This window comes from Denticeps clupeoides, chromosome 6 (genome assembly GCF_900700375.1).
Source record: "Denticeps clupeoides chromosome 6, fDenClu1.1, whole genome shotgun sequence".
NCBI classification, from domain to species: domain Eukaryota; kingdom Metazoa; phylum Chordata; class Actinopteri; order Clupeiformes; family Denticipitidae; genus Denticeps; species Denticeps clupeoides.
In genome coordinates this window covers 13,634,635-13,658,812 of record NC_041712.1, presented here as the reverse complement: position 1 = coordinate 13,658,812, position 24,178 = coordinate 13,634,635, and the positions used below count along the sequence as shown (strand labels likewise).

Sequence of the window (24,178 nt, the reverse complement as noted above, 5' to 3'; positions counted from 1 at the left end):
GATATGTGCATGCAAAAGGGAACAGGAGGGAGGAAACGAGAGAAGAAGGAAAGGGAGCCAGAGAAGCCGACGTGAAGCCAGCAACGCAGGGCACACAGAGCGATGTGTTTTTTCTGCCCAGGCATGTGAGGCTGAGGAATCAAAACAAAAGCAGTGGAGGGGCTGCCAGAGCACACTGAGGACGGAGTGTCACTGAACGGCACTAATGAAGGACGCCGGACACACTGGGGACAGAGTGCGAGATGCTCCATTAATGCTCGTCTTCGTCCACATGCACGCATGTGAGTTTTATCACACTAGCTGCCTGAACCTCCAACTGCAACTGTAGAAGTACACTTTGGCTGAGAGGGGATTGGGGGAAACCCACGCAGACGTGAACTTCACAACCAAACGGTAAGTCACAATTTGCTCATACTAAATTGGGTGAGAATGTTGTGTTGGAATGACAAGTGTTTCCTTGAACAGTCCAGGGCTCCATTTCTTTTGTGGGACACTTTTTCTAGAGCATCTGGTACCGTTTTCTGCACCAAGCCTGCCCTTTTCATTCTTGAACCCTTTACAGAAATTACTAAGTTATGCAGTGGGCCCAAATCAGATGTGACCAAACTCTTTCAAGCCTCCTAGTCAGGTGGTGTGGCAGAGTGACTGTCCAGAGCCTGCTGGGACAGGAGGAGGTCAATGTGACATGGCCCCTGCAGGGACAAATGGAAATTTACGTTACTGCGACAGAGAGAAGGGACAGAGGAAAGGGCAGTGGGTATGATTAGTAAGGCAGAATTTAATGTGGTAATAAATTTCTGGCTCTGACACTGTCCCAAGGATAAGTATGAGAAGGTACTGAATTTACATAAATCTTGTGTACCACACACAATCGCACACACGCACACTCTTTTTCTCTCACTCTCAGACTTCTTACAGACTGTACATACAGATTGTATGCATCAGCTGTTTCTAGCAAATATGCACCCATCCATGTCTCTTTTACAGCACTTCTTTAATACCATAAACTGCAGGCCTTTACATTTGGATCCATACCCTGCACAATGACAAAGTTGAATCGAGTTTAATTCGAATAAAACACACGTCTACAAACAATAAACCCACATTTGTGTTTACATACTTGTGGGGGCACATCCCCACACACCTACATTCAGCTGTACTGCACTATTGTTATGTATTCCTAACTAGCCACACATCCATCCTATGTGATCTTGTGTGATACCTGTGTCCCTGATGAGCACGGTCTTAAGGTTTATATACACCTGCATGCATGCAACTGCAGCTCTTGTTGGCAGTGCGGTAAACCTCCCTCTGTGATTAATTTAATGAAGTCATTAGTGTCAGTTTGTGCCCCAGGTGGGCCAAATGAAGGTGAGAACCGCGGCTTTGGCAGACAAGAGGTCAGGAACCGGTGGGAGATTGAATGGCTGCCTGCTGCCGATTGGAGCATTTTGTAACTGCAAGAGTCGTTTAATTATCCGCCAACAACGGCCTGTTCTGTGCCTTCCCACTGATGCAGAGCCTATGTTGTATCCTATGTATGGACAAACAGCCACTTTGTCCCCTCAGCTGATGCGACCGATCACTGCAATGTCATCAACTTTAGGGTGATGTTATCTTTGTTTGAGGCAACACAGTCGGGGGTGTAGAGTATGGGGCTGGAGACACAACCCTAGGGAATGCCAGTATTTGTGGTGATGCAGGCTGAAGTCCTGTTACCAATCCTGAAAGACTGAGTCCTGCCAGTCAAAATGCCAGGAGCCAATCACAGAGGGTGGGGTGCACACAGAATGCAGTGAATTTGTTGGTGAGTTTGTAAGGGATGACCGTGTTGAAGCCGGAGTTGTAATCAACAAAGAGTACCCTGATGTTGGAGTCATCAGGGTGAATTGTGAAATACACTTAGGTTAAAAATAGATATATTTTTAGCAGGTAACAATTGCTGCAATCAGCACTAAAATTATAGACTATTCACTTTCTATGGAGACAGGTCACACAAAGAATGAGTGGGACTGTTCCTAAGTGAAGCATTTAATTATACTCTCAAAACTGTGAGGCCCGGTCTGTCAATGGAAGCCCCTGAATTCCAAATTTGGTTTTATATTGGCAGAGATTACAAATTTCATTTTGGTTAAATTAAAAAAATGTCCAAAGTTCAAACTCTGGAACCACGTATTTTCATGTTTTGAATGTGTTGAACTTGTGATGGAGACTTGTTGGATGTAACAATTAAAACCACTTGCATGCTGTTTATGCCTTTTGTGACAGGCCTGATGTTGTAATGTGCCAACCCACCATCCTCTTAGATGTGTGCTGACCCCCCAAATATGGGTAGAAAGGCAGCAGATCTCAGTACTCCTGTGCCTGTGCTAGGAGTTCCTGCTCTGGTTGGGGTCCGTGGATGGAGGTCAGCAGAAGTAGACAGACCTGCTGGGTTGGCATGGAGCCACCAGTGCAGCGTTGCAGTCCAAACATCCCCTGTGACCCGGACCCTCCATTCACAAGTGGAGACAAAGCAACCAGACAGGTGCATTAGCCCATTAATGAACAGAGTCTCCAAACTCTCCAATGGAAGCATCCCTCAAATAGACAAAGTTGACAAAGACAGACCAATGAAAGGCAATGTTGGAAGAGGGACTACAAATATTGACACTGACACAAAAACCAAGAAGGGTGTAACTTTTGAAGTGCTGGTTAATGAAATTACTGAAGACATTACCTCCAAGAGTCCAAAAGTGGATATAAAGTTCTATGCAAAAGCTATAAAGACAAACCCCTACCTGCCTAGTACATCTCGCAATAGCAAAAACTTGGTGAGGCGAGAACATTGGTACACCAATGGCAGTGTGGTGAACTCAGAGTTGATTGGTGGAATATGCAGCGATACAGATGAGACAAATTCCCCTCCACTGCAGAAATCTGCTCAGACTAAGCAAAGGGCAGTGGCTCATGCTGGGAAGCGGCTGCCACCTGGTCCTCCACCATGCAGGGCTCCACCACATATCTGTACCCACTGTGGTGGGAGACAGGCACCCACTCTTCAGGCCTCTCTTGATCAGATGAAGGACCTTACCTTCAATACACCAGCTGTAATCCCTATCCAAACCCCAGGGTGCCAACGTCCCTCCACCCATAGACAATCTGAAGGAACCATCAAGTCCTTGACACCACGACAAGTGTCCAGAGACTGCAGATTACCACCCACACGCAATGGCCCGACTAACACACACTTTCCCCTGCAGCCCATCATTAATATAAACAAAGACGGCAAGCCAAACATACATGTTTCTCAGACGTCCATGCAAGAGAAAGATGCAAAAATGACCAGGGTGATTCCATTATTTGCTTCCAACAGCCTTTGTACTTCTCTTCCACCTACCACACAAATTCAACCGTGTCCAGACAGACCACCGGCTCACCCACCAGCTCCTCAGGCCATCATGTTCTCAACTGTTTCCCAAGAGAAAAGAACACATTTTTCAACTCACCACCATTCAGCACTTTTTCAAGCAACCCAGCTCCCCTGGCCCAACACTTTAGAGCTCATTCCACAATCCGACACCTCCACATCAGCATGGATCAATGCACAGAATGCTGGCCAACCTCAAACAAAAATCAAAATGCATTCCACCTGCACAAACTCTTCTCTAACATATTCCTGTAGTGATCTAGACTCTAGACTTTCAACCAATAAAGATGCCAGAACCTGTGTAAGAGCACACATGCCTTCTGACAAGCATCCGAAACGAACAGATGGGATCTCAGTCTCTCCTCACAAAAACATGTCCCATTCACATTCTTCATCTAGCCTGAAATCTGCACAAAACCAATATGAAAATGCTAACCCTCCATCAACTGATTGTAGCATAAGACACAATGATCTTTTTGACCATTCAGATATTAAACCACAAACAAATGATTCGATCAGTGCAAAAGATGAACTTATAGCTGAAAACGCACACACAAAAACAGAATGTGTTAAGGAACCTCATACAATTATTAATATCCATCCTTTACACAAGAAAGACTTTATGAACCTCAAGCCCAATCACATACTTCATGACACCCACCTAAAGCACCTCATTGAGGACACACCTAGTGCATCTGTTCATGTTAAAAGTCAGACAATTCCATCAGCAGAAACACCTCCCACAGCCATTAACATACCACACTCAGGCATTAACACTCTGAAAAAAACTTCAGTTCCATTTTATCCCATCCCCACTTCATCAAATACAGAAGACATGAAGCAAGGTTTGAACTTTCAACACAATTCTAGACACGTAATGGCAAAACCAGCAAGTACAGCACAGACCATTACAGGTACTAAAGACATGGCACCTCTAAAAAGGCATATTACCTTGGAGGCAGCGAAAAAGTTGCACTTGGCTCATTCGTGGACCCAAGATTGTCCTCAGTCTGTCACCTTGTCCCACACAGGGTACATTTACAGCCCTGAGAACCAGGAGAAGAACCAGCAAGAGTCCAGCACTGCCACAACTACCCAACCATACATCCCCAACAAGCTCACGCACTCTCACCCTCCCAGCACAGCCCTACTCCTGCCCTCTTCACCACAATGTGAGGAGCCTCATAATCCTACGCAGCAACTGATGAATGTGGAGGCCAGTCTAAGGGCCAATCAGGAGAAGATCTCAACTTTACTAAACATCATTCAGGACCTGGAGATGAATCAAGCAGTGAGCAAAGGGTGAGAGGCAAAGACATGCATCTTTACATTTATGTATGGAAGAAAGCTTTAAAAATCTGAAGATCACAGAGCAATAGAAGATGTAACACATTACATTAAGCATATCTTCAGGACTCACTGAAATAAACAGATGCAAACAAGAGATAACTGATTTAATAGTTATCGGATATGACATTAGTGAAAATTTCAATATGCCCCAAACTGTTTGAATAGATCTGATTCACTTGTTATTGTTTTGATTTTACTGTGTTGTGAATGAGATCAGGAACTGTCTGCAGTTGTACTTTTTAAGTTTTAACAAGTAGCTAAAACTAAATCAACTTCATTCAATTCTGTAAGAGAAGTAAAATGTTCAGTTTCTGTTTATGTTTCAGCCGACGCTGTTTCCAAACAGGTCAGGACCTGGGAGACTGTCCCACCTGCCAGGAGACAGCCTGCATCGTCTACAGGTGAGAACACACAGGACGCCGCAGCAGTGCATCCGCATTAGTCTTCCAGCTCAGACAGACCTACACTATCCTTCAGTGTCATAACATGTCACTGTCATTCTGTGACCTGAGGTTAAATGGTGCCATGTGTGCTTCAATATATGGAACAATCAATAAGGCCCAATGAGGATAATTAGATTAATTTTAGTTAATTTTTAATTATTTCACATGACAATGAAAGGGTATTTAATTGCTCAGAGCCACAAACACAACACAGTTCCATGATATTTGAATATATTACATTATTAACAACCATTTAACCAATTTAACCAACCAACTTAACTAAGCATAGTTTAATATGTTTTCAAGTGCTACAAAATTATTTTAAATAACTTGCAAGATTTATTTTTGTTTATCTTTGTCTTGCATTTGTGTCTGGTCTTTGGTGCCAGTGTGGAATATGATTTCAGACAGCAGGAGAGGAGTTTCCAGAATATCCTCAAGTTTTTGGATGAAGATGATGAACCCCAGCCCAATGTTCCGCCCGCTCTCTCTTTAAACCTTCCACTCCCTCCCAAACTTCAGGCTGGAATCTCAGCCAAGTCAAAAGAAAAACGCAAGAAACTGTGCAAAAAACTGCACAAGAAACTGCTGAAGTGGATGTCACACAAATTTAAACCAAAGTAGGGTTCTTGCAGGGTGCTTCTTAAGGGTGGTCAGGTCCAGGAGCACTCCAAAAGGCCAGGATGAAGATGAAGGGAGGATGAACTTGGATTCAGATCAGTCACCTGAGCAAATCTCTGGAATGTCTGGCTCTAAGCATGCTACCTACTGCACATCCAAAAACAGGAACTGGGACCAGCTGGAGCCAACATCACCTCAGGCCCTAGTTTTCCTATCTTTAGAACCCTCTGGAATGTGAAGGGACAGCAACAAACAGTGTGCCCATCCTCCGTTTTGATTTTGCACACACAATCTTGTATGCGTATATGCAAATGTGGTCAGTCAGCCATGAAAATTGTTGCTAGACATAAGATTGCTAATCATTTGTGAGAAACTAGCGAGAATTGAATCTGGAACATTTGAAAAAGGACCAGAAAACAATGAAAATAAGCTACATTTTAGTAAACGCATTGCAGTGGAAAATCTCCCTTACAGCTAGCACCTTTAGGCTTTTTGACATGACTTTCATGCTGCTGTTATCAGGGCAAGGTTCAAGGAGGTCGTCTTAACTTTGAATGAAAGGACATATACTACTTCCTGTGCATGCAACAGGAATAACCTGACCCCCTTCTCTTCCCTCATGGAACAGAAAAAAACAATATTAGTACCAATGAATGCACCCCACAAATCAAGCCTTTCATCTATCTTCCAGATTTCCAGCCTGTTTGTATAACTTTTATGCTCGATACATCACCAGGATATTCACGATTTACTGAACTGAAAGAGGGAAAGTGATACACAAAATATGTGAAGACATTTGTGTAAATTTTGCAGAAGTGACAAAACTGATGGCATAACTGACAGGTTTAGGAGCTTAAGAGACCAACAGGGGAAGAAAAGGAGCGTCTCCATTTAAATGTTACTGTCCATCTTATGACTGACCCTTAGTTTCTCTATTTTAGGAATAAACTACAGTCTCAAGTATACAAGTCTTGTTGACCCTTTGTGTCACACATGCACACATCTGCAAATGCATTCAAGTGATAACAGGCACTCAAGTCTAAATACACTTTAATGTAAAACTAGGCTCATACTGACTAGCTTGACACAGAGTCTGGCATTGCCACCTGGCCTCAAAGACAAAAGCTTTCACTGTCTTTTTCCCCAGCGATGAGAAACTCGTTCAGAAGGTCTCCAAACCCCCACACAATCTAATGGTTTACAGGGACCTTAAAAGGCAAACAATGGCATAGTGGAAGACCCAGTGAGGCATGAATTATGAACCAGGAAATTCTTTTCAGTATCTGCTGATTTACACATATGCATACTCACACTCACTTAGTAGAAAGCTTTAATCATGTCTGTGTTCTATTAAAGTGGTCTTGTCATGAGGTCTAACAGGAACAGTGTCTTTTCTAAGCCCAGAACGTGCAAATATGGCCATCCTGCCCCATCATCTCAATTATCTCAAATGAGGTTCTAATGATGTCACCAGCTCTGTTTGGCAGCAAGAGACACAGCAAAGAGCACATGGAGCTCTCAGCCAGACACCACAGGGTTCTTGCACAAATGTGAAATTTACACATACACAAAAAGGTCACAATATATATCCAAACAGCATACTCATCTGCAGACATTCTCAATACAGTTTAACTGACGTACATGTATATACACACACAATACAGTAATTTAACAAGAACCATATATGCATGTTAAAATACACACTATATACCTATAAACATGCTAATGCAACCACACAAAAAACACTAATGTGCACGAGTATCCTGACATAACAAGTTATACACACACAGGTATAGTTGAACACAAACATTATGTCCAAAAATAGTTCATAAATATTACCACATGCATGCATAATCCAAAGATCAGCCTTTCACATTAATTATCTGTCAACTTGTTATCTATATAATTGACTATAAGACCTTATTTATTCACATCCACAGCACCACCATCCTCCAGTTGTTACCTTTTTTGGGGCCTGTCGAGGACATATAATGCCTGAGTGTAAATGGCGTGGGGGGGGGGGAACTAGGCCAGGTGAGTCACAGAGAGCTTGAGAAACAGAATGACAGCACACACAACTAAAAACCCTCGGATTGTAGAGAGAGTTTTTTTTTCTCCCAGCTAGTGCATTATGTCCGCTGCTTAACTCAGCTAATATTTCCGGATGGGTTAGTTACACGCTCAAATACACGTGTTATGTAAGGTCACAGCACAGCAGGCGTTTCTTCATCGTGCTTTCAGCTAACATGGAAATTTTACACAAACTGTTTCAATCAATCTTTCAGAATGACACTTTTATCTTTATACACTCTAAAGCTTGACAGGGGTGCAAACAAGCTCCTTAAAAGGAAGTGCAAGCTTTTGTACTTATGGCAGGTCAGTCTCAAAAATACTTAAAATAAATAACTCATATTCATTAAACATGTTTTTTTTTAACCAGTCTTTAAACCTGGTTATTTTGAACTTGCATACTTGTATTCAAAATGGTTTACTGCAATAAGTAACACTGAGTACAACAAATCATATTATGAAGCCTAAAATAAAGCATCGAAATGACTTTCTCTGTTAACACTGATCAAGCAGAGTATAGAAGAGGAAAAATTATTAAAGAAGGAGTGGACAACAATGGAATGGAATCAAGGACTTTCTTTAAAAGAGCTGGGCTTCCAGGATTACTTTCAGTATACATGGAGAAGTGAAGAGATATCAGGAAATAAGCATAATTGATTCCAATACTGTACTTTCTCTAGATAAAAAAGAGGCAAAGAAAGGGGGAAACAAAGAAAAGGTAATTCTGGAGTGGGGTTGAAAAAAGAATAACCCACATGGAATGGCTTTCACAGAAACAGAAAATAATGTTCTTCGGAGCTGTATATGTCTAGGAAAGTAAACAAGGCAAAACAAGAGCGCTACCATAACAGGAAGTGATTTTAAATAAAGTGGATAAAAGTTAGCAGGATGCATTCCTGTTCATGCAAAATGTATTTATTCTTGTAGAGAGTCATGGAATGAGATTCCATAAATTACCTTTATTGAAATAAGTTTGGTGTAACCTAGCAAAATGCCACTGTGGATGAACTGTTATAAGGCTTAGATTCACGTCACAAGTTCAAGGATCAATATCCCGATTGTCCATGATCCTTGTGGCATAGAGTCATAGAGAGATTAGCACGGAACCAAAAACATGGCCCTCTAACTGCTTCAACTACCATATTCCACTTTTGATGAATGCTGTACTGTATTGCATTACTGCAAAGGCTTCCCAAACTCAAAAATATTAATGTTTAACGAGTTTTGGTGGCTGCAGTGTGGATAGATTTGGCAAGCTGGTATTACAGACTGTGTAGAGAGGTTTGCGAAAGACTCAGAAAGAAAAAGAAAGAGAAAGAAAAGTTGCAGGTTAAGTGAAGATGGATTTGCACACCTCTGGTTCTATAAAATGAAAGACAGTCCCTCTTTGTAATCCCTTTCTTTGTGGTTTTGTTTCTTTCTTTATTGGCTTTGATGTCTGTTAGTAAAAATAAGCAGGATCAACTGTTCTCCTCCTCCTCACCAAAATGGAAGCATTGCTGCCGCTCTGACTCAGGCTGAAAAGGCTGAACAGGCTGTAGACTTTCTTTGACATCTCGACCCTCTCTTATGCTCCCCTGGGGAGACAAACAGAGGGGCTGGGATTTGAGGGGGCACTCTGTACCCCCCATCGCTTCCCTACTACCCACCACACCACCCCCGTGGCCCGAGGATGATTTATCTGGGGTTGTGAGGGTTGTGATGAGATGAGGTTGGTGTGCCTGTGACAAAAACACGATTTGACAGCACGCTGTGGAGGAGCAAGTCTCAGCAATGGTACCAAAACAGAGAGAGATAGAGAGAACAAGAGAAAATGAAAGGAGAGGAAAAGGAGAAGAACGAAAGAGCGATCAAAAGAGATAAAGATATAAACACAAAATGAAAAGGGAAAAGAACTAGAAGGAGACTTGTGAAGTGAGGGCAGTCATGTGAGTGTACACAGAAGAGGCAAAGTCATGCTCTGTGCACAAAGAAACAAAGTCATAATTAAGGTCATATTTAACATTGTGACCACATGTGAGGGGGATAAGAAGAAGGAGGAGAGTGGATTTATTAAAGCAAAGAGATGAAAGGCACATAACTTAATCTCCAAAGGGAAAAAAAACTAAATAATTAAAAAGAATCATCTATCACTGTTTTCAAATCATTGTAGATTTGAAGATTTGTAGATCTATGCCTGATGTAAGGGTATACATATATTTATAATATATTCCAACTATACCTCTGGATGGATGCACACTCCGAGACTATCAATTTTCTGATCACCCCATCATCACATCGTCCATCTGTGCCATCCATGGCTTGCCCTATCTCTTGTGGACCTCTTGTTTGGTGTTGGAGTGGAGTCCTCTCTGTCACCGTCTGTGTCTGCAGCCACAATTACCTCTTTCACCGCTGCCGGCACCACCACTGTCTTTTGATTCTGTTCCCTTCCACTATCACTGAAATCCATATTCATCCCATCAATAGAGGCCATGGTGGGTGTAGACCTATCTAGATGACGTCCTCTTCTACTTAATCCGAGACTCACGTACAGCATGTGACAGCAGTCTTCAAGAGATTGCAGAATACATTCGAAGATCCACTCACTGCTCTAACAAAGACATCATGTCCATTTCACATGACGTAAGTCGGACCTCAGTCGGACCCAGCAACATTACAGGGTGGGGACCATGAGCTTTGGCGACACTGGCTACAGAGCACCGACAGCCCCCTTTCTGGTCTGGACCAACCACCAGAACCTCATCTCCATCCGACAAACCAAACGGCTGAACCCCTGGCAGGCAAGATATTTCCTAGCACCCTGGTACTCAAAACACCAAGGTCGATGCTCTCTCTCGCCAACACGCCCCCGACTCCTGTCCTTTCAAATCGTCTCCTGTCCTTCCTCCAAGTCACATCGTGGACCTCCTCCAGATCTCCCTGAAGACACAGTTCTGGAAGGCACAGGCCGTCTTACTGTTCCCCCAGGGCTCCTGTACGTCGGCAGTCCTGTACTGGGGTCACTCCTCTGCCTTCTCTGGCCACACAGGACACTCTTCTTTATCCGGATGCTTTATCCGGATTCCCCTTCATCCGCCGAGCTTTCTGGTGACCATCTTTGGCCCAAGACACCTGTGAAGTGTGTGCTTGTGCCAAAAACCCCCATCTCACCTTCTGTCGGCACCTTCTCCCTCTGCCTATTCCTCTGCGCCCCTGGACCCACCTGGCACTGGACCTTGTCACCAGTCTCCTGGTCACGGAGTGCCTCAATACCATCCTGAACATCGTTGACCAGTTCTCCAAGGCCGACCACCTAGTGGCCCTATCCGGCCTCCCTCCCTCCATCACCACCGCCAACCCGGTCCTACTGCACATTGTGTATCTGCATGGTCTCACCCAGGACATTGTGTTTGACGGGGCCCCTAGTTCCTCTCAGCTGTCTGAAACATCATTGATGGGGGTCCCGCATACACAGTGGAATAGATCTTGGATTTACGCTGTCGGGGCCGCAGAGTCCAATGCCTGGTCCAACGTGCCTACGTTAATACATCTCGCCACTCGGTGGTGGTAAATTACAAGCACAAAGTAACAATACATAGTTGCAGGATACAACTTACAACATTATATTAATCCTAATATTACAGCATGTAAACTACCCACCTTTATGCATTTACGCACACATAAATAACTTAAAACAACTCTCTAACATGGAGCAACAGAATGGACGTCCTTTCAGTACTCTGCACTGGTGATGTCATACCGCCATCACACACGTCCAATCAGAGTCTCTCAATTATCATACCCCTTTTAATATCACACTTGTCTGATCACCTTTTTAGAAGCACGCTTTGGTTTTGACAAAGAAAAAGAGAAGAAAATGTGTTTGTGGCCAATAAACAAGCAGCACATTATTTTAATAATTAGGGACAATCATCATATAGCTCCACGCCCAGGTTAAACAAAGGCAAATATATATTATGTCACCCTCTTGTGATCTCCTAAAGTGGTAAAGTCATTCTACAAAGAGAAAACAGCTTCTTGGATTAGGAATGTGGCTAATGTTGATTGAAAGTGAATATATACATTTTTGTACATGCTCATATATTAATTTGCATGTACATTTATATCTCTCAGGACATTAGTTCATATGGAAAGGCAACCATTGGTTATCTAACAGCTTACCCAGTTAGCATGCAAACAACTCATCTTAACATTAACATGTAAAACTGCACTTGATATCTCCTGTCTGACTTTTAGAAAAGTGACCCCAACAGGGTCCTGCCATGCAAATTAATTCTTTAAAAAGATATTTGACTTCTTCCATGTGGATTCAAGGTTGGTGGTAGTCTGGCTTTGGCCGAAGAGGCCACTCTGCTTGTTATCACATTCTCAGTGATGAGAATGATGGACACAGACAGCATCTCAATGCCAAGAGACATTTTTAATTCCTGTTAATTGGCCTGGAAGAGTCGAAGAGCAAGAATAATGTAGCTGACAGGAAATGCCCTTCTGTGTAAGCATGCATAAATGTACAGCATACAGTATTTGTGGAGAGATCTTAAAATAGCTGTGCACTGACACCAAAGTATTTGTTTGTTTATTTATTTATGTGTTAATTGAGATATTGATGGGATATTGAAAAAAAGTTGTTGTGTTGTCATGTGTCATGTTTTGCCCTTCTGCTGTTTTTCACTCCCAGAGAATGTGTGAGAGAAGCAGGCACCCTGATTACCATCATAAATCTGATTATTCTCTGATTAGAAGGTTCAGGTTTTTGCTTTTACTAGAGATGCTGTACTGTTAGATCATTCTACTTTGCACTGTTGGATTTAGAGGAGACCTTTCCTCTCGTCCACCAACAACAAATACCACATTCTTCCAAACTTGGCCGTGTCAAGATGTGCTGAAAGACTTATCTTATTTTACCTCCCTTCTAGCATGTTTATGGTGCATCCGTAAAGTATTCACAGTGCACCACATTTTGTTATGTGTCAGCCTCATTTCAAAATGGATTCTATTCTATTCAACACACAACACCCCATAATGACAACATGAAAAAACCTTTACTTGAGGTTCTGGCAAAATTATTTAAAGGAAAAAAATGAGAATGCATTTGTACATAAGTACTCGCAGTCTTTGCCACAAATCTCAAAATTGAGCTCAGGTGCCTCCTGGTTGCCCTGATCATCCTTCAGATGTTTCTGCAGCTTAATCTGAGTCCAGCTGTGGAAAAAAACGGTTGATTGGACATGATTTGGAAATACACACACTGTCTATATACAGTCCCACAGCTGACCGTTCATGTCAGAGCACAAACCAAGCGTGAAGCCGAAGTGTCTGTACAGTTGTGGCCAAAAGTTTTGAGAATGACACAAATACTGGTTCTCACAAAGTTTGCTGCTTCTGTTTTTATTATGCCAATTTGCATATACTCCAGAATGTTATGAAGAGTGTTCATATGAATTGCAAAGTAAAAAAAAACACCCGAAGGACTCTCAGACCATAAGAAACAAAATGTTCTGATCTAATGAGACAAAGATTGAGCTATTTGGTGTGAATGCCAGGTGGAACCAGGCACCGCTCATTACCAGGCCAATACCATCAGAGTGAAGCATGGTGGTGGCAGCATCATGCTGTGGAGATTTTATTCAGCTGCAGGAACTGGGAGACTTGTCAGGATAGAGACAATGATGACTGCAGCAATGTACAGAGACATCCTGGATGAAAAGAGAATTCTTGAACTCAAACTGGGGCGACAGTCTTTCAGCAGGACAACGGCCCTAAGTACACAAGATATCAAAGGCGTGGGTTCTAGACAACTCTGTGAATGCCATTGAGTGGCCTAGCCAGAGCCCAGACTTGAATCTGATTGAACATCTATGGAACGATCTTAAAATAGCTGTGCACCGATGCTTCCCATCCAACCTGATGGAGCTTGAGAGGTGCTGCAAAGAGGGATTGGGCTTGTGGCATCATATTCAGAGAGACTTTAGGCTGTAATTGGACATCAGGTGCATCAACAAAGCACTGAGAAAAGGCTGTGAATACTCATGTACATGTGATTTCTCTTTTTTTTTAAATACATTTGCCTCAAGTAAACTTTTTCACTTTTTCATTATGGATTTTGTGTGTGTAGAACACTGAGGAAAAGATGCATTTAACCCATTTTGGAATAAGGCTGTAACATAACAAAATGTGCAAAAGGGATGCACTGTGAATACTTTCCTGATGCACCTTCCCAAATTCTCTCACACCACCACACTGCTATGCTCCCCCTTTTTTTTTACGTTTAGCCGGTGTTCACTTTCAGTGTAGTTGGGGTCCTACTGAACCAGAAGTGATTAAACCATATTGTAAGTAGCTCTGGATAAGGGAATTTTCTAAATGCTGCAAATGTAAATGTAAATGCAAACATCTTAAGAGTAACAGAGTCAATGTAGGGGTGGTAGTAGTCTAGTGGGTAACACACTCGCCTATGAACCAGAAGACCCAGGTTCAAGTCCCGCTTACTACCATTGTGTCCCTGAGCAAGACACTTAACCCTAAGTTGCTCCAGGGGGACTGTCCCTGCAACTACTGGTTGTAAGTTGCTCTGGATAAGGGCGTCTGATAAATGCCGTAATTGTAAATGTAAATAACCTTCACAATTGTTAGTGATAATGCAATGCATGGTGCAATGCATGCACATGTGAGATCAAGGAAAGAAATAAACTGCGTATACAAATGGCAAAGGAAGAGAACAAAATAATCTTCAATTCAGCCTATTTCTTTCTTGCCTGGCAGCTCAGAGTATAGCAGAACCTCAAGTGGATTAGTACAATTATACTACATTTTAAATATATAGATTTTTTATTTAAAATTTATTTGAAAGTGAATGCATTTTTAAAAATATGCCAAATGTCAGATTGACTTAGATAGTTATTAATTGCAACTCCCTCATCTGATAGTGATATGCTAATTGTTGCTAACCCAGGATTGAGAAGGAACAACGAAAGGCAGCCTTCTGTCTGCCTTTATGTCTATTTTTGTTCTTTTTATACTGCATTTTGTGCACTTTTTCTTCAGCCAGTGAAGAACTGCAGCACTGAAATATGTTGTGATGAGCAATGACTTTGTTAATCATAATTTTGAGTTTATGGGTCAAATTGCAACCTTCTACCAAGTCTTTTCAACTCGGCCCCAGACAGCGAATGTGATTAGTAGACGGCCCACTCTCAGACTTTGTGATTAGCAGCACCATAGTTAATTGGATGTTAATTTCACCCTGAATTCAACTGCACATCGCAACCTCATAGCAACCTCATCGCAATAGATATTAAAAATAATTTGTATCAAGACTACTGTGTGTGTGTGTGTGTGTGTGTGTTTTGCAAACATATGATATACCTGGGACAATTCATTGAATTAGTCACAAATATGAATCGGTCACAATGTGTTTCTTATCTTGTTATCAGTCATGCAAGCGTTTTCTAATCAAAAACTAATAGCATTCAGAAAATAGAGGCTGAGGGCCGTATCTAATACCATGTATTTTAATATTCTCTCCCAATCATATCATAATACACACATTTCGGTTACAATTACACATCATACAGAACATACAGTCTCTAAATGAGCTGACATTCCCTTATCAGTTTAATTAAAAACTAATTTTATCCACATCCTCGGACTGACCTACAATCGCTTGTCATGACTCATATGTACGCAGCAGTGAGGTTTGTCTGGGTCTTTCGGTTTGATTAGATGGTGTTTCCTTTATGATGCTGTTATGACCACAATCTGGAATAATATATTTCTAAGAAACAACACAATACACACATTGCTTTATGTAACTTGCAGTGTTATTGTATTCAAAATTGAATAGTTCCGTCACTTCACTGTGACACATTAGCTCTTGATTTCTGTGGCACCCTCTACAACCAGGGTGGGTGCAGTTGGTGCATGGTCTTTCAGATCAGTTTTTTGTTTTCCAAAAATTAGAGGACAAAATTATATTTTATTTATTATGTTTGCATTATATATTTTTTACCAATATCTATCTGATATCACATCAACACATTAATAAAATGTGTCACATTCAGTAACTCTGGGCTGGAGAAGACCAGTATGTTTCACTTCTATTTAGAGCTTTCTATTTCAATTAAATGCAACTCCATTTGTGCAAACAAACGAGCTAACATAAACTTTAATTCCCACCGGTGCCCATATTTATATGTCCCTAAGGAAACTGAAGTTTATGTAAAGCACTTTTCTCCCACAAGAATTGGCCTTTTCTGTTCCCACCAAATGCCAGTCTTACTAGAATATATCTAAGGATGCGAGATAAAGAATGCAGAGCTGAATGTCATTTACAATTAAACGTTCCATTCCATATATTTCTTAATATACATGGTGAGACAGAAAGACATACAGGAAAGAAAAGAAGAATTATTACATTGATCGACAAGGTAACCTCACATAATATAGTAATTAAAACATAATATCCAATTATTAATCAACCTTTGCTTGCACGCGTTTTACATGATGAATTCAAAAACTGCAGAAGTGCATTCTAATTAACACATTGTCCCTCCTCAACTCCCACGTGGTCAGCTGTGCTTCTCCAATCAAAAGGTTTATGACTGTGCAGCTCCTCCTACCTAACACGATAAAACAAACCATTCCTTTGAAAATATTAATTGAAATACTGGACATAAGAGCAAATGGAACAAATGCAAGACTAGAAACACACAGATCTTTCCCCACTGGACAATTGTGGTACGTGTGGAGAGTGAGTAGATTTGCTTTTCACTTTACTTTTTATTTATTTTCGTTTGTTTTATTTTATTTTTGTGTGTTTTTCTGTATTTTTTTATTTTGTCATTTTCTGTTTCTAGGTGTTAAAAAAAATTTGCTATTACTTTTTTTGTTAAAAAAAAACAGCTTAATGAAGAAGTGTAGATACATTGTAAACTTGTCACGATGCCTGCACATGGCGAGGAAGGAGGATGCATACGCACGACGTCACAAGACAGGTTTATTGCATGGCGCACACGACAGGGAAAGCATCACCAAACAACGACCCGATGGCAAACAGAAAAAACAAGGCAGCTTTATAGATGCAGACACAGGTGCACAATAACATTAACACAGGACAAATGTAAAACTCCAGTATAAACCGCAGATCCGGAGTAGATTCTGACAAAACAAAATTTTAAAGGCTTTGAATGACAGTTCATTGAAGGATATTGAAATTTGAGTTTTTAATATGAAATATGAAATTGACATTTGTACTGTAGATGACATTGTTTTTCTCCATTGAATGCTGTGATACCCTGAAGACACTTTAAACAGGAAATAATGTTTACTTTTTCTCTTAATCCATTTTCCTTCAAATGAGAAAGAGTACATGAATAAGTGAGCGAACACTGAAAATTGCCATTTGCTTTTTGCTGACTGATGGCAGAAACCTTAAAAAAAGTGTGTGAGTGTGCAGAAAGTCTATTGATTAGTCTCACTGGTGCTCCATTTGGGACCCCTGCCTCCATGGTCGGAGGAGGGGAGGTTGAGACTGCAAGCCTCAGAAAAAGCGCCAAACCCTGAAACTCAGCAGTTACAGCTCACAACTCTGCACGCTCATAGCCTGACAAGCAATGGTGTCATGATCCGGACCGGCAGGGGTGACTCCGGATCCGGAGTTCGGACCAGAGTTTCATGTTAGTCTCGTGTAATGTTCCCTGATCGTGTTCACCTGGTGTATATTTATATAATTGTATAAAACTATCCTGTTCGTGTCTGTTCGCCGTCGGGTCATTGTGCGTGTTCATGTTCCCTTGTCTCGTGTAGTCTGTATTAAACCCCTGTCACGTGAAATCGTGCGAATGCGTCCTCCTTCATCGCCATGTCCAGCCCACCCGTGACAAATGGAATAATTTTGTTTAAACTGTTGGCAGTGTTCGAATGTATGCATACACATCTGTAGACCTTTTTGCAGCATCTGTCAGCATTTTGTTTAACTTAATCAATGCATTGTCTGTGGTGGCCTAGTAGTTAAGGAAGCGGCCCCATAATCAGGAGGTTGCCAGTTCGAATCCCGATCCACCAAGGTGCCACTGAGCAAAGCTCCGTCCCCACAAACTGCTCCTTGGGCACCCGTCATGGCTGCCCACTGCTCACCAAGAGTGATGGTTAAAAGCAGAGGACACATTTCATTGTGTCACCGTGTGCTGTGCTGCAGTGTATTACAATGACAATCACTTCACTTTCACTTCACTTAACTTTGCCTTGTTTTTTCTATGACCGTGCAGAGTTCTATCTTTAATTCAACTGGCATCATAAGACTATTAATCAAGAATTTGCTTATATCCGAAGTCCGAACAGCCAGATAATGTCTTAGCTCTAATATGAAGAGACTTCTAAATATTATTCAGGTCTCACAGAGCTACTGAGACCCAGCCTTGGTTCTTTCTCTTGATGCAGAAAAGGCAATTGACCGAGATGAGTGGTCTTACATGTTCTTTGCTCTTGAATAATTTGACTTGGAGGAGAATTTTATTAAATGGATTAAAGTACTGTATAATGGGCCAGTTGCAGCAGTTTTAAGTAATGGACTGTGATCCAAATAGGTAAGGTGATCCTCTCCATAATATATATTATGGAGAGGATCACCCTGCCTATACATCTGTGTTTTTATATTGTGTATATTATATTATGTAACACAATGAAGAATGAAAAGCTCTTCTCGGAAATAAAAACTGAAGTGCTGAGGTGCTGTCTCTGAGTGCATGCCACTAAGCTGACTTTCTTGCTTTAAGGCATGAACATTAGTGCATCTGTGCTTTTATACTCACAATCAGGCTCTGGGTATAGGACGCATTCCTCGCCCTGTTCTTTAAGAATCCAAGACTGCTGGAGGAAAGTGTCTGCTTACATCTGTCACTCTACATTCTACAGTCTAGATTCTACAGTCAATCTCACCTCACCCTAACCAGGGCTCCAGCTTAAGCCGGAGACTGCAACCTGCATATGACAAAGATTTTCGCTGCTTTTGAGCCTGGGACTGGCATGGTGTCTTAGCAAAGAGGATTATCAAATGCCACTGTCACTTACCACAACCTCAAGTGTGACAACAGAGTTTTGTGAAAAGAACAAAGTGTACCTGGCTGTCTTCTAACATTCTAGTCATGCCATGAAGGCATAATAAGGCCCTGAAAATTCTGGTCTCGTAATTCACAGATGACATGAAAAAGCATCATTTCGACATTCGGTCGGCACATCAATAACAGCACCTTAGTATAGAAAAAAGGAAAGAAAAAGGAATGAATATATAGAAGGAAACATAATATTTACCTTTCCAGTGTTTGCAAGGATCACATGGTGGGGCAGTAGATGTTTCTAAGCTACCTTACAAAATGGATGTCATGCAGATTGATAATGGCTGGTAATATTTGACTGTAATAAATATTTGTACCATGGTCTAATGAAAACCATTTCCTCACCCTGTCTTTTCATATTAATTTAGTTTCAGCTTACAGTAGCTTTCCTACCAATCAGATGTTTTTTCTGTACTGTCACCCATGGGTTGTGTCATATGTCCAAACCTCTTGCAGGTGTCATCTGTCTTTTCACTGAATTTAGGGAGGGCTCAAATGCAGCCTTATGACGAACATCTGCAGATAATCAAAAGACAAAAAAAACATCAATTGGCAAATATCTTTGGACAAAAAGATATAATACATAAATAAATATGTCATATCATAAATAATAAATATTTATGATATGACATTGAACTTGTTACTGTCAATCAGATCAAATTAATGGAGGAAGGTAGCTGTGAAGCTCACACTGACACCTGCCAAAAATGATTTTCCAGCAGCATGGTTCAAAATAAAGGACTGTACAAACTCTTTGTACCAGACAAGCCTTCCAAACAACCAGCCTATGCGTTCTCATGCTTTAAATATTCAAGCCACAAAGTACACAGACCAATATGTTACATAATGCACCTTGTCTTTTCCATTATTTAAATCATACATCCAACCTGGACGAATTCCAAATGCAAGTTAGGGCACATTTGTGGACAACATTAACCTCTTAAAAAGGTTGAAATGTATCAGATACTTAGGTGTATGAGATGAAGGCCAGAAAAAGGGGTTACATTGCATTTATTAACATTTAGGTTGAGTGTTGGAAGACCCTTTTGCAATTTAATGGGCAGTATTAATTCTCTCTTTTTGTACCATTTCATGTATTTTTTCATGCAATCCTTTTTTTTTCTTTTTTAATAAGGGATACTGACATGGCATGGAAAAACTTGACCTAGGTGACCAAGGCAGCCCACCAAGATATATGAAGAGGAATTCTAAAGAAGTTCCTCTTCCTGGGAATTTGGTCTGAACAGTTCTTCTTTCTGTAAGAACAGCATCAGAGGAACAATGCTATCCACAGCTTTAACATGTCTTGCATTGGTTGCCTTTATTTTAATGACAATTGGTGGCAATGTACTGGTCTGCCTGGCAGTGGGCACAAGTCGGCGGCTCCACCGAATCTCCAACTGCTTTGTGGTGTCATTGGCAGTGACAGACCTGCTCCTAGGATTACTGGTGCTCCCAACCACAGCTTTGTTAGAGTTGCGGAACGGGCACTGGCCACTAGGCGGAGCCCTATGCAACATTTATATCACAGTAGATGTCATGCTGTGCACAGCCTCCATCTTCAACCTATTGGCCATCAGCATCGACCGATACCTAGCCATCTCCAGCCCAATGCACTACATGGAGCGGGTTACTCCACCTCGTGTGGCTGCTGCCATTGCTGTCATTTGGGTGCTCTCTTTGGCTCTGTCCATTCTACCTGTACATTTAGGCTGGAACACAAAAGACTTCAGAGTTCAGTACCAAGACTGGCACATTGGGGACACCAAAAGGGATGACTGGAACTGTCGGTATGAGTGGAGCAACATCTATGTGCTCGTGAATTGCTTCATCACCTTCTACATACCCCTGGTGGTCATGTGTGGAACATACCTTTGCATCTTCCGTGTTGCTCGTAAGCAGGTGACCATATAACAACTTTCATACAAGCACTGATCATTGATTTGACTAATATCTACATTTAATCCTGGATCAACCAAAACAAGATGTAAATAATCCATCGTTTTTCTTCAACATTAGGGTAGACCAGGTACATTTTCATTTTCCACTCTCAGTTACTATCAATGACTGTTTAGTCCTAAACAGGACTAAAGCACAGGACTAAACAGTCCTAAACAGGACTAAAGCACAGGTTCATGGTTGCCAGAGTCGATACCAGGACAATGGTGTGTAGGAGTAGGGACATACCCAGCTGCACCAGTCTTCTGCGTATACATTATTCACTAACAGCTATGCATGCATGCATGCGATTGGATTGGGGGATCGAACTGGAGAACCCGGAGGAGACATGAGGAGAGCATGCAACCTCCCTGTACACAAAGTCGGAGCCTCGATTCAATCTCACAACCTAGAAGGTGTGAAGCCACATCACTAACTACTGCAAAAGCACACGATTTATTTATAACCTCAAGAAACTCAATTAGGAACAATTTGCAAGTACAATAGGGACACCCATTCAAAATGCTGAAGTTGCTGATTGCAATGGTATAAGACTAAATCATTTTTTTCTTTTTCTTCATTTTCCAAAATAATTTGGACCCGTCATCAGAAGTGTCCTGAACTGCCAATGTGCCACTGAGCAAAGCACCGTCCCCCACTCACTGCTCCCCGGGCACCTGTCATGGCTGCCCTCTGCTCACCAAGGGTGATGGTTAAAAGCAGAGGACACATTTCGTTGTGTCCTCAAAAAGTGAAAGAGAAGTGATTGTCAGTGTGAAACACTGCAGCACAGCACACAGTGACACAAAAAAATGTGTTCTCTGCCTTTAACCATCACCTTGGTGAGCATTGGGCAGCCATGACAGAAACCCGGGGAGCAAAATTCAAACCGGCAACCTTCTGATTAAGGGGCTGCTTCTTTAACAGCTAGGCCACCACTGCCCACTTCCACACTGATTGTGTCACTGTGCGCTGCGCCTGCTGTGCATCACAATGAAAATGACAATCACTTCACTTTCACTATTTTCACTTTCACTACATAACTACCAACTGCTTTTACCCATGTCTTCACTCAGCATACGAGCATACCCCCTTCCCCACAGTCAAAGCACTAATATTTATGTGCTGAACCAAATTACATATCAGCCTTGTTGCGCAGCAAGATATTTCAAGCATTTGTACTCTTCCCCTTTTCCAACAATACCTGGTCTGCCCTATATCAGGATTTTTGTGTATAAATTATGCTTGCTACGTATGTAGATTTAATACATGTGGTACCTACAATTCAATTGTAACTGACTGTTTTTGAAATGAATGAATGTAAAGATGAATCTCTCTCTTAGGCACAGCGTATACGGGCCGCTTTACCTTCACTCACACGCTCATCTCCAGCGAATTTTACAATGCGAGATTATAAAGCTACAGTGACTTTGGCTGCCGTGCTGGGGGGCTTCATCGTATGCTGGTTTCCCTACTTCACCTTCTTCATCTGGATGGGTTTGAGGAACTGGAAGGAAACGCCAGAGATTGTTCACTCTGTTGTGCTGTGGTTAGGTTACTTCAACTCTGTGCTGAACCCCATCATCTATCCATCCTTGAACCGAGACTTCCGCAGGGCTTACAGCCAGCTACTGTGCTGCAGGGGATCTAATCAACGAAACCCACCATCTCTGTCATCTTCATCCACATGCCTGGCACTTCAAAAACGTGCTGGAGTCTGTAATGGACACCAAACTGCCCATGCCAAGAACACTATCCTCCAAAGCACAAGCAACAGCATGGATGATCAAAACAAGTAAGCACATTACACGAAGGTTCTCTGAGTATCTCTATCAAGCAATGATCTTAACGATGACATAAAAACCATGCCATACTGCAAATATCACAAATGGATAAACATTCTCATGTCATTTTACAGATTTTTTCACACAGAAATTTGCCATGTAAAGCTCAGAGACAAAGGTGAGCTACAGAGACAGGAACAACTACTTGATGGGTCAAGTTCTAGGTGTACTCAGTTATAGGTGAATGGTGATAATTTTATGTCTGATTATGACTGATGATGTAGATTCTTGAATAGACAGTTGTTGCAATGCCAGTTACCAACAGAAGTAAAATGTAATAAATCTGTAGAATTGTATACAGAAGATGATAAAGGATACAGGAAAGGCAGTGAATAACAGACCAGGTCCAGCTGCCCTCTAGTGGATAAATGCCAACTCAAAGCAGGATTGGGAGCACCGACGCAAAATGTACTGACCAAACAACGATCACAAACAGCTACATCCATTACTGTTTGTTTTACAAAGAAAATGCGTATTATCATGTAAATGCAGACTTCTAGAAACTCATAGAATATATTTTTTCTTTAGAGACAGTAGTTGTGTCATTGTCTACTTAAACTATACAAGTATCATTTGTGGTGAATTAAATTTTGTATTAAAGTCACTCAAGTCAGTAATCTGGCATGTTAATTTATTTTGAAAACATGTTCAGTCGAATTCATCCCAAGCTGCAGTTTCATGATCAGATACATTTATGACTACAAATATCCTGACTGTACGCCTCTGTCTTAATGTTCTCTGTGGATCCTGGACACAGTAACAACTCTCTCTCAGTCACATACAAGGATGTGAGGAAACACTACTTTATTTCATGTACCTTTTTTTTTTTTAAGAAAAAATAGTCTCAGCAAATTCATGTCCTCCTACATCAGTGATTCTACAGTGAGGACAGTTTATATCCAGCAGGAGGAATGATTTATGTGACCCACTTCAGTCTGACTGCAGAACTGGAAGACGCTATTGCAACTGCAAGTAATTAACGTAAAATTAAAAAAAAAAAAAAAAATATTTACAGAGATTAATGGTGCTGTTGAAATCTTTTAGGTATGTTCACTTACAAAAAGTTCATTTACGTTGGTCTTACACAACACAGAAAAACAAGAATCAATGAATGACTCAAATGAATCCATTTAGGATGCATTTTCGGTTTATGGTCATGATTTTTTAAATAATGTCTAATTAATTTGCACTTCATGATATACATCTTGATATTTACCATCTACCATCAAAGAATATGGTTGTCAGGATGTTAATAAAGTGGACATGATGGAGTTATTTAATGAAACATTTTCAACTACCAAGGTATACCCTAAACCCAATTAAAATGTGCAGACTAAATATGTAAAAATAATAACATTAACAACAATAATAATAATAAACACATGCAAC

General features: G+C 41.2%; 2 protein-coding genes across 10 annotated transcripts; both read left to right on the top strand.

Moving 5' to 3' along the window:
- On the top strand, positions 1–7,108 carry LOC114792576 (protein INSYN2B-like). Of its 9 annotated transcripts, none has more exons than XR_003750136.1 (5): positions 1–393; positions 2,269–2,527; positions 4,441–4,711; positions 5,086–5,160; positions 5,592–7,108. XR_003750136.1 is itself a non-coding variant. In XM_028983857.1 (5 exons), exons 2-5 carry the CDS (start codon positions 2,307–2,309, stop codon positions 5,824–5,826), a joined length of 2,616 nt encoding a protein of 871 aa, XP_028839690.1. In that variant the 5' UTR covers positions 1–393; positions 2,269–2,306; the 3' UTR covers positions 5,827–7,108. The 9 variants fall into 9 exon arrangements, 8 of the variants coding, with proteins under 8 accessions (XP_028839690.1, XP_028839694.1, XP_028839692.1 ...); XM_028983857.1 differs by having other exon boundaries at positions 2,269–4,323; positions 5,068–5,160; XM_028983861.1 differs by lacking the exon at positions 2,269–2,527 and having other exon boundaries at positions 5,068–5,160.
- A 13,180-nt stretch (positions 7,109–20,288) lies between these two features.
- Positions 20,289–22,744, top strand: hrh2b (histamine receptor H2b). The gene is made up of 2 exons (XM_028983072.1): positions 20,289–20,909; positions 22,289–22,744. The coding sequence occupies exons 1-2, from the start codon at positions 20,289–20,291 to the stop codon at positions 22,742–22,744; spliced, it is 1,077 nt and encodes a 358-aa protein (XP_028838905.1).
- The last annotated feature ends 1,434 nt before the right edge of the window (positions 22,745–24,178 follow it).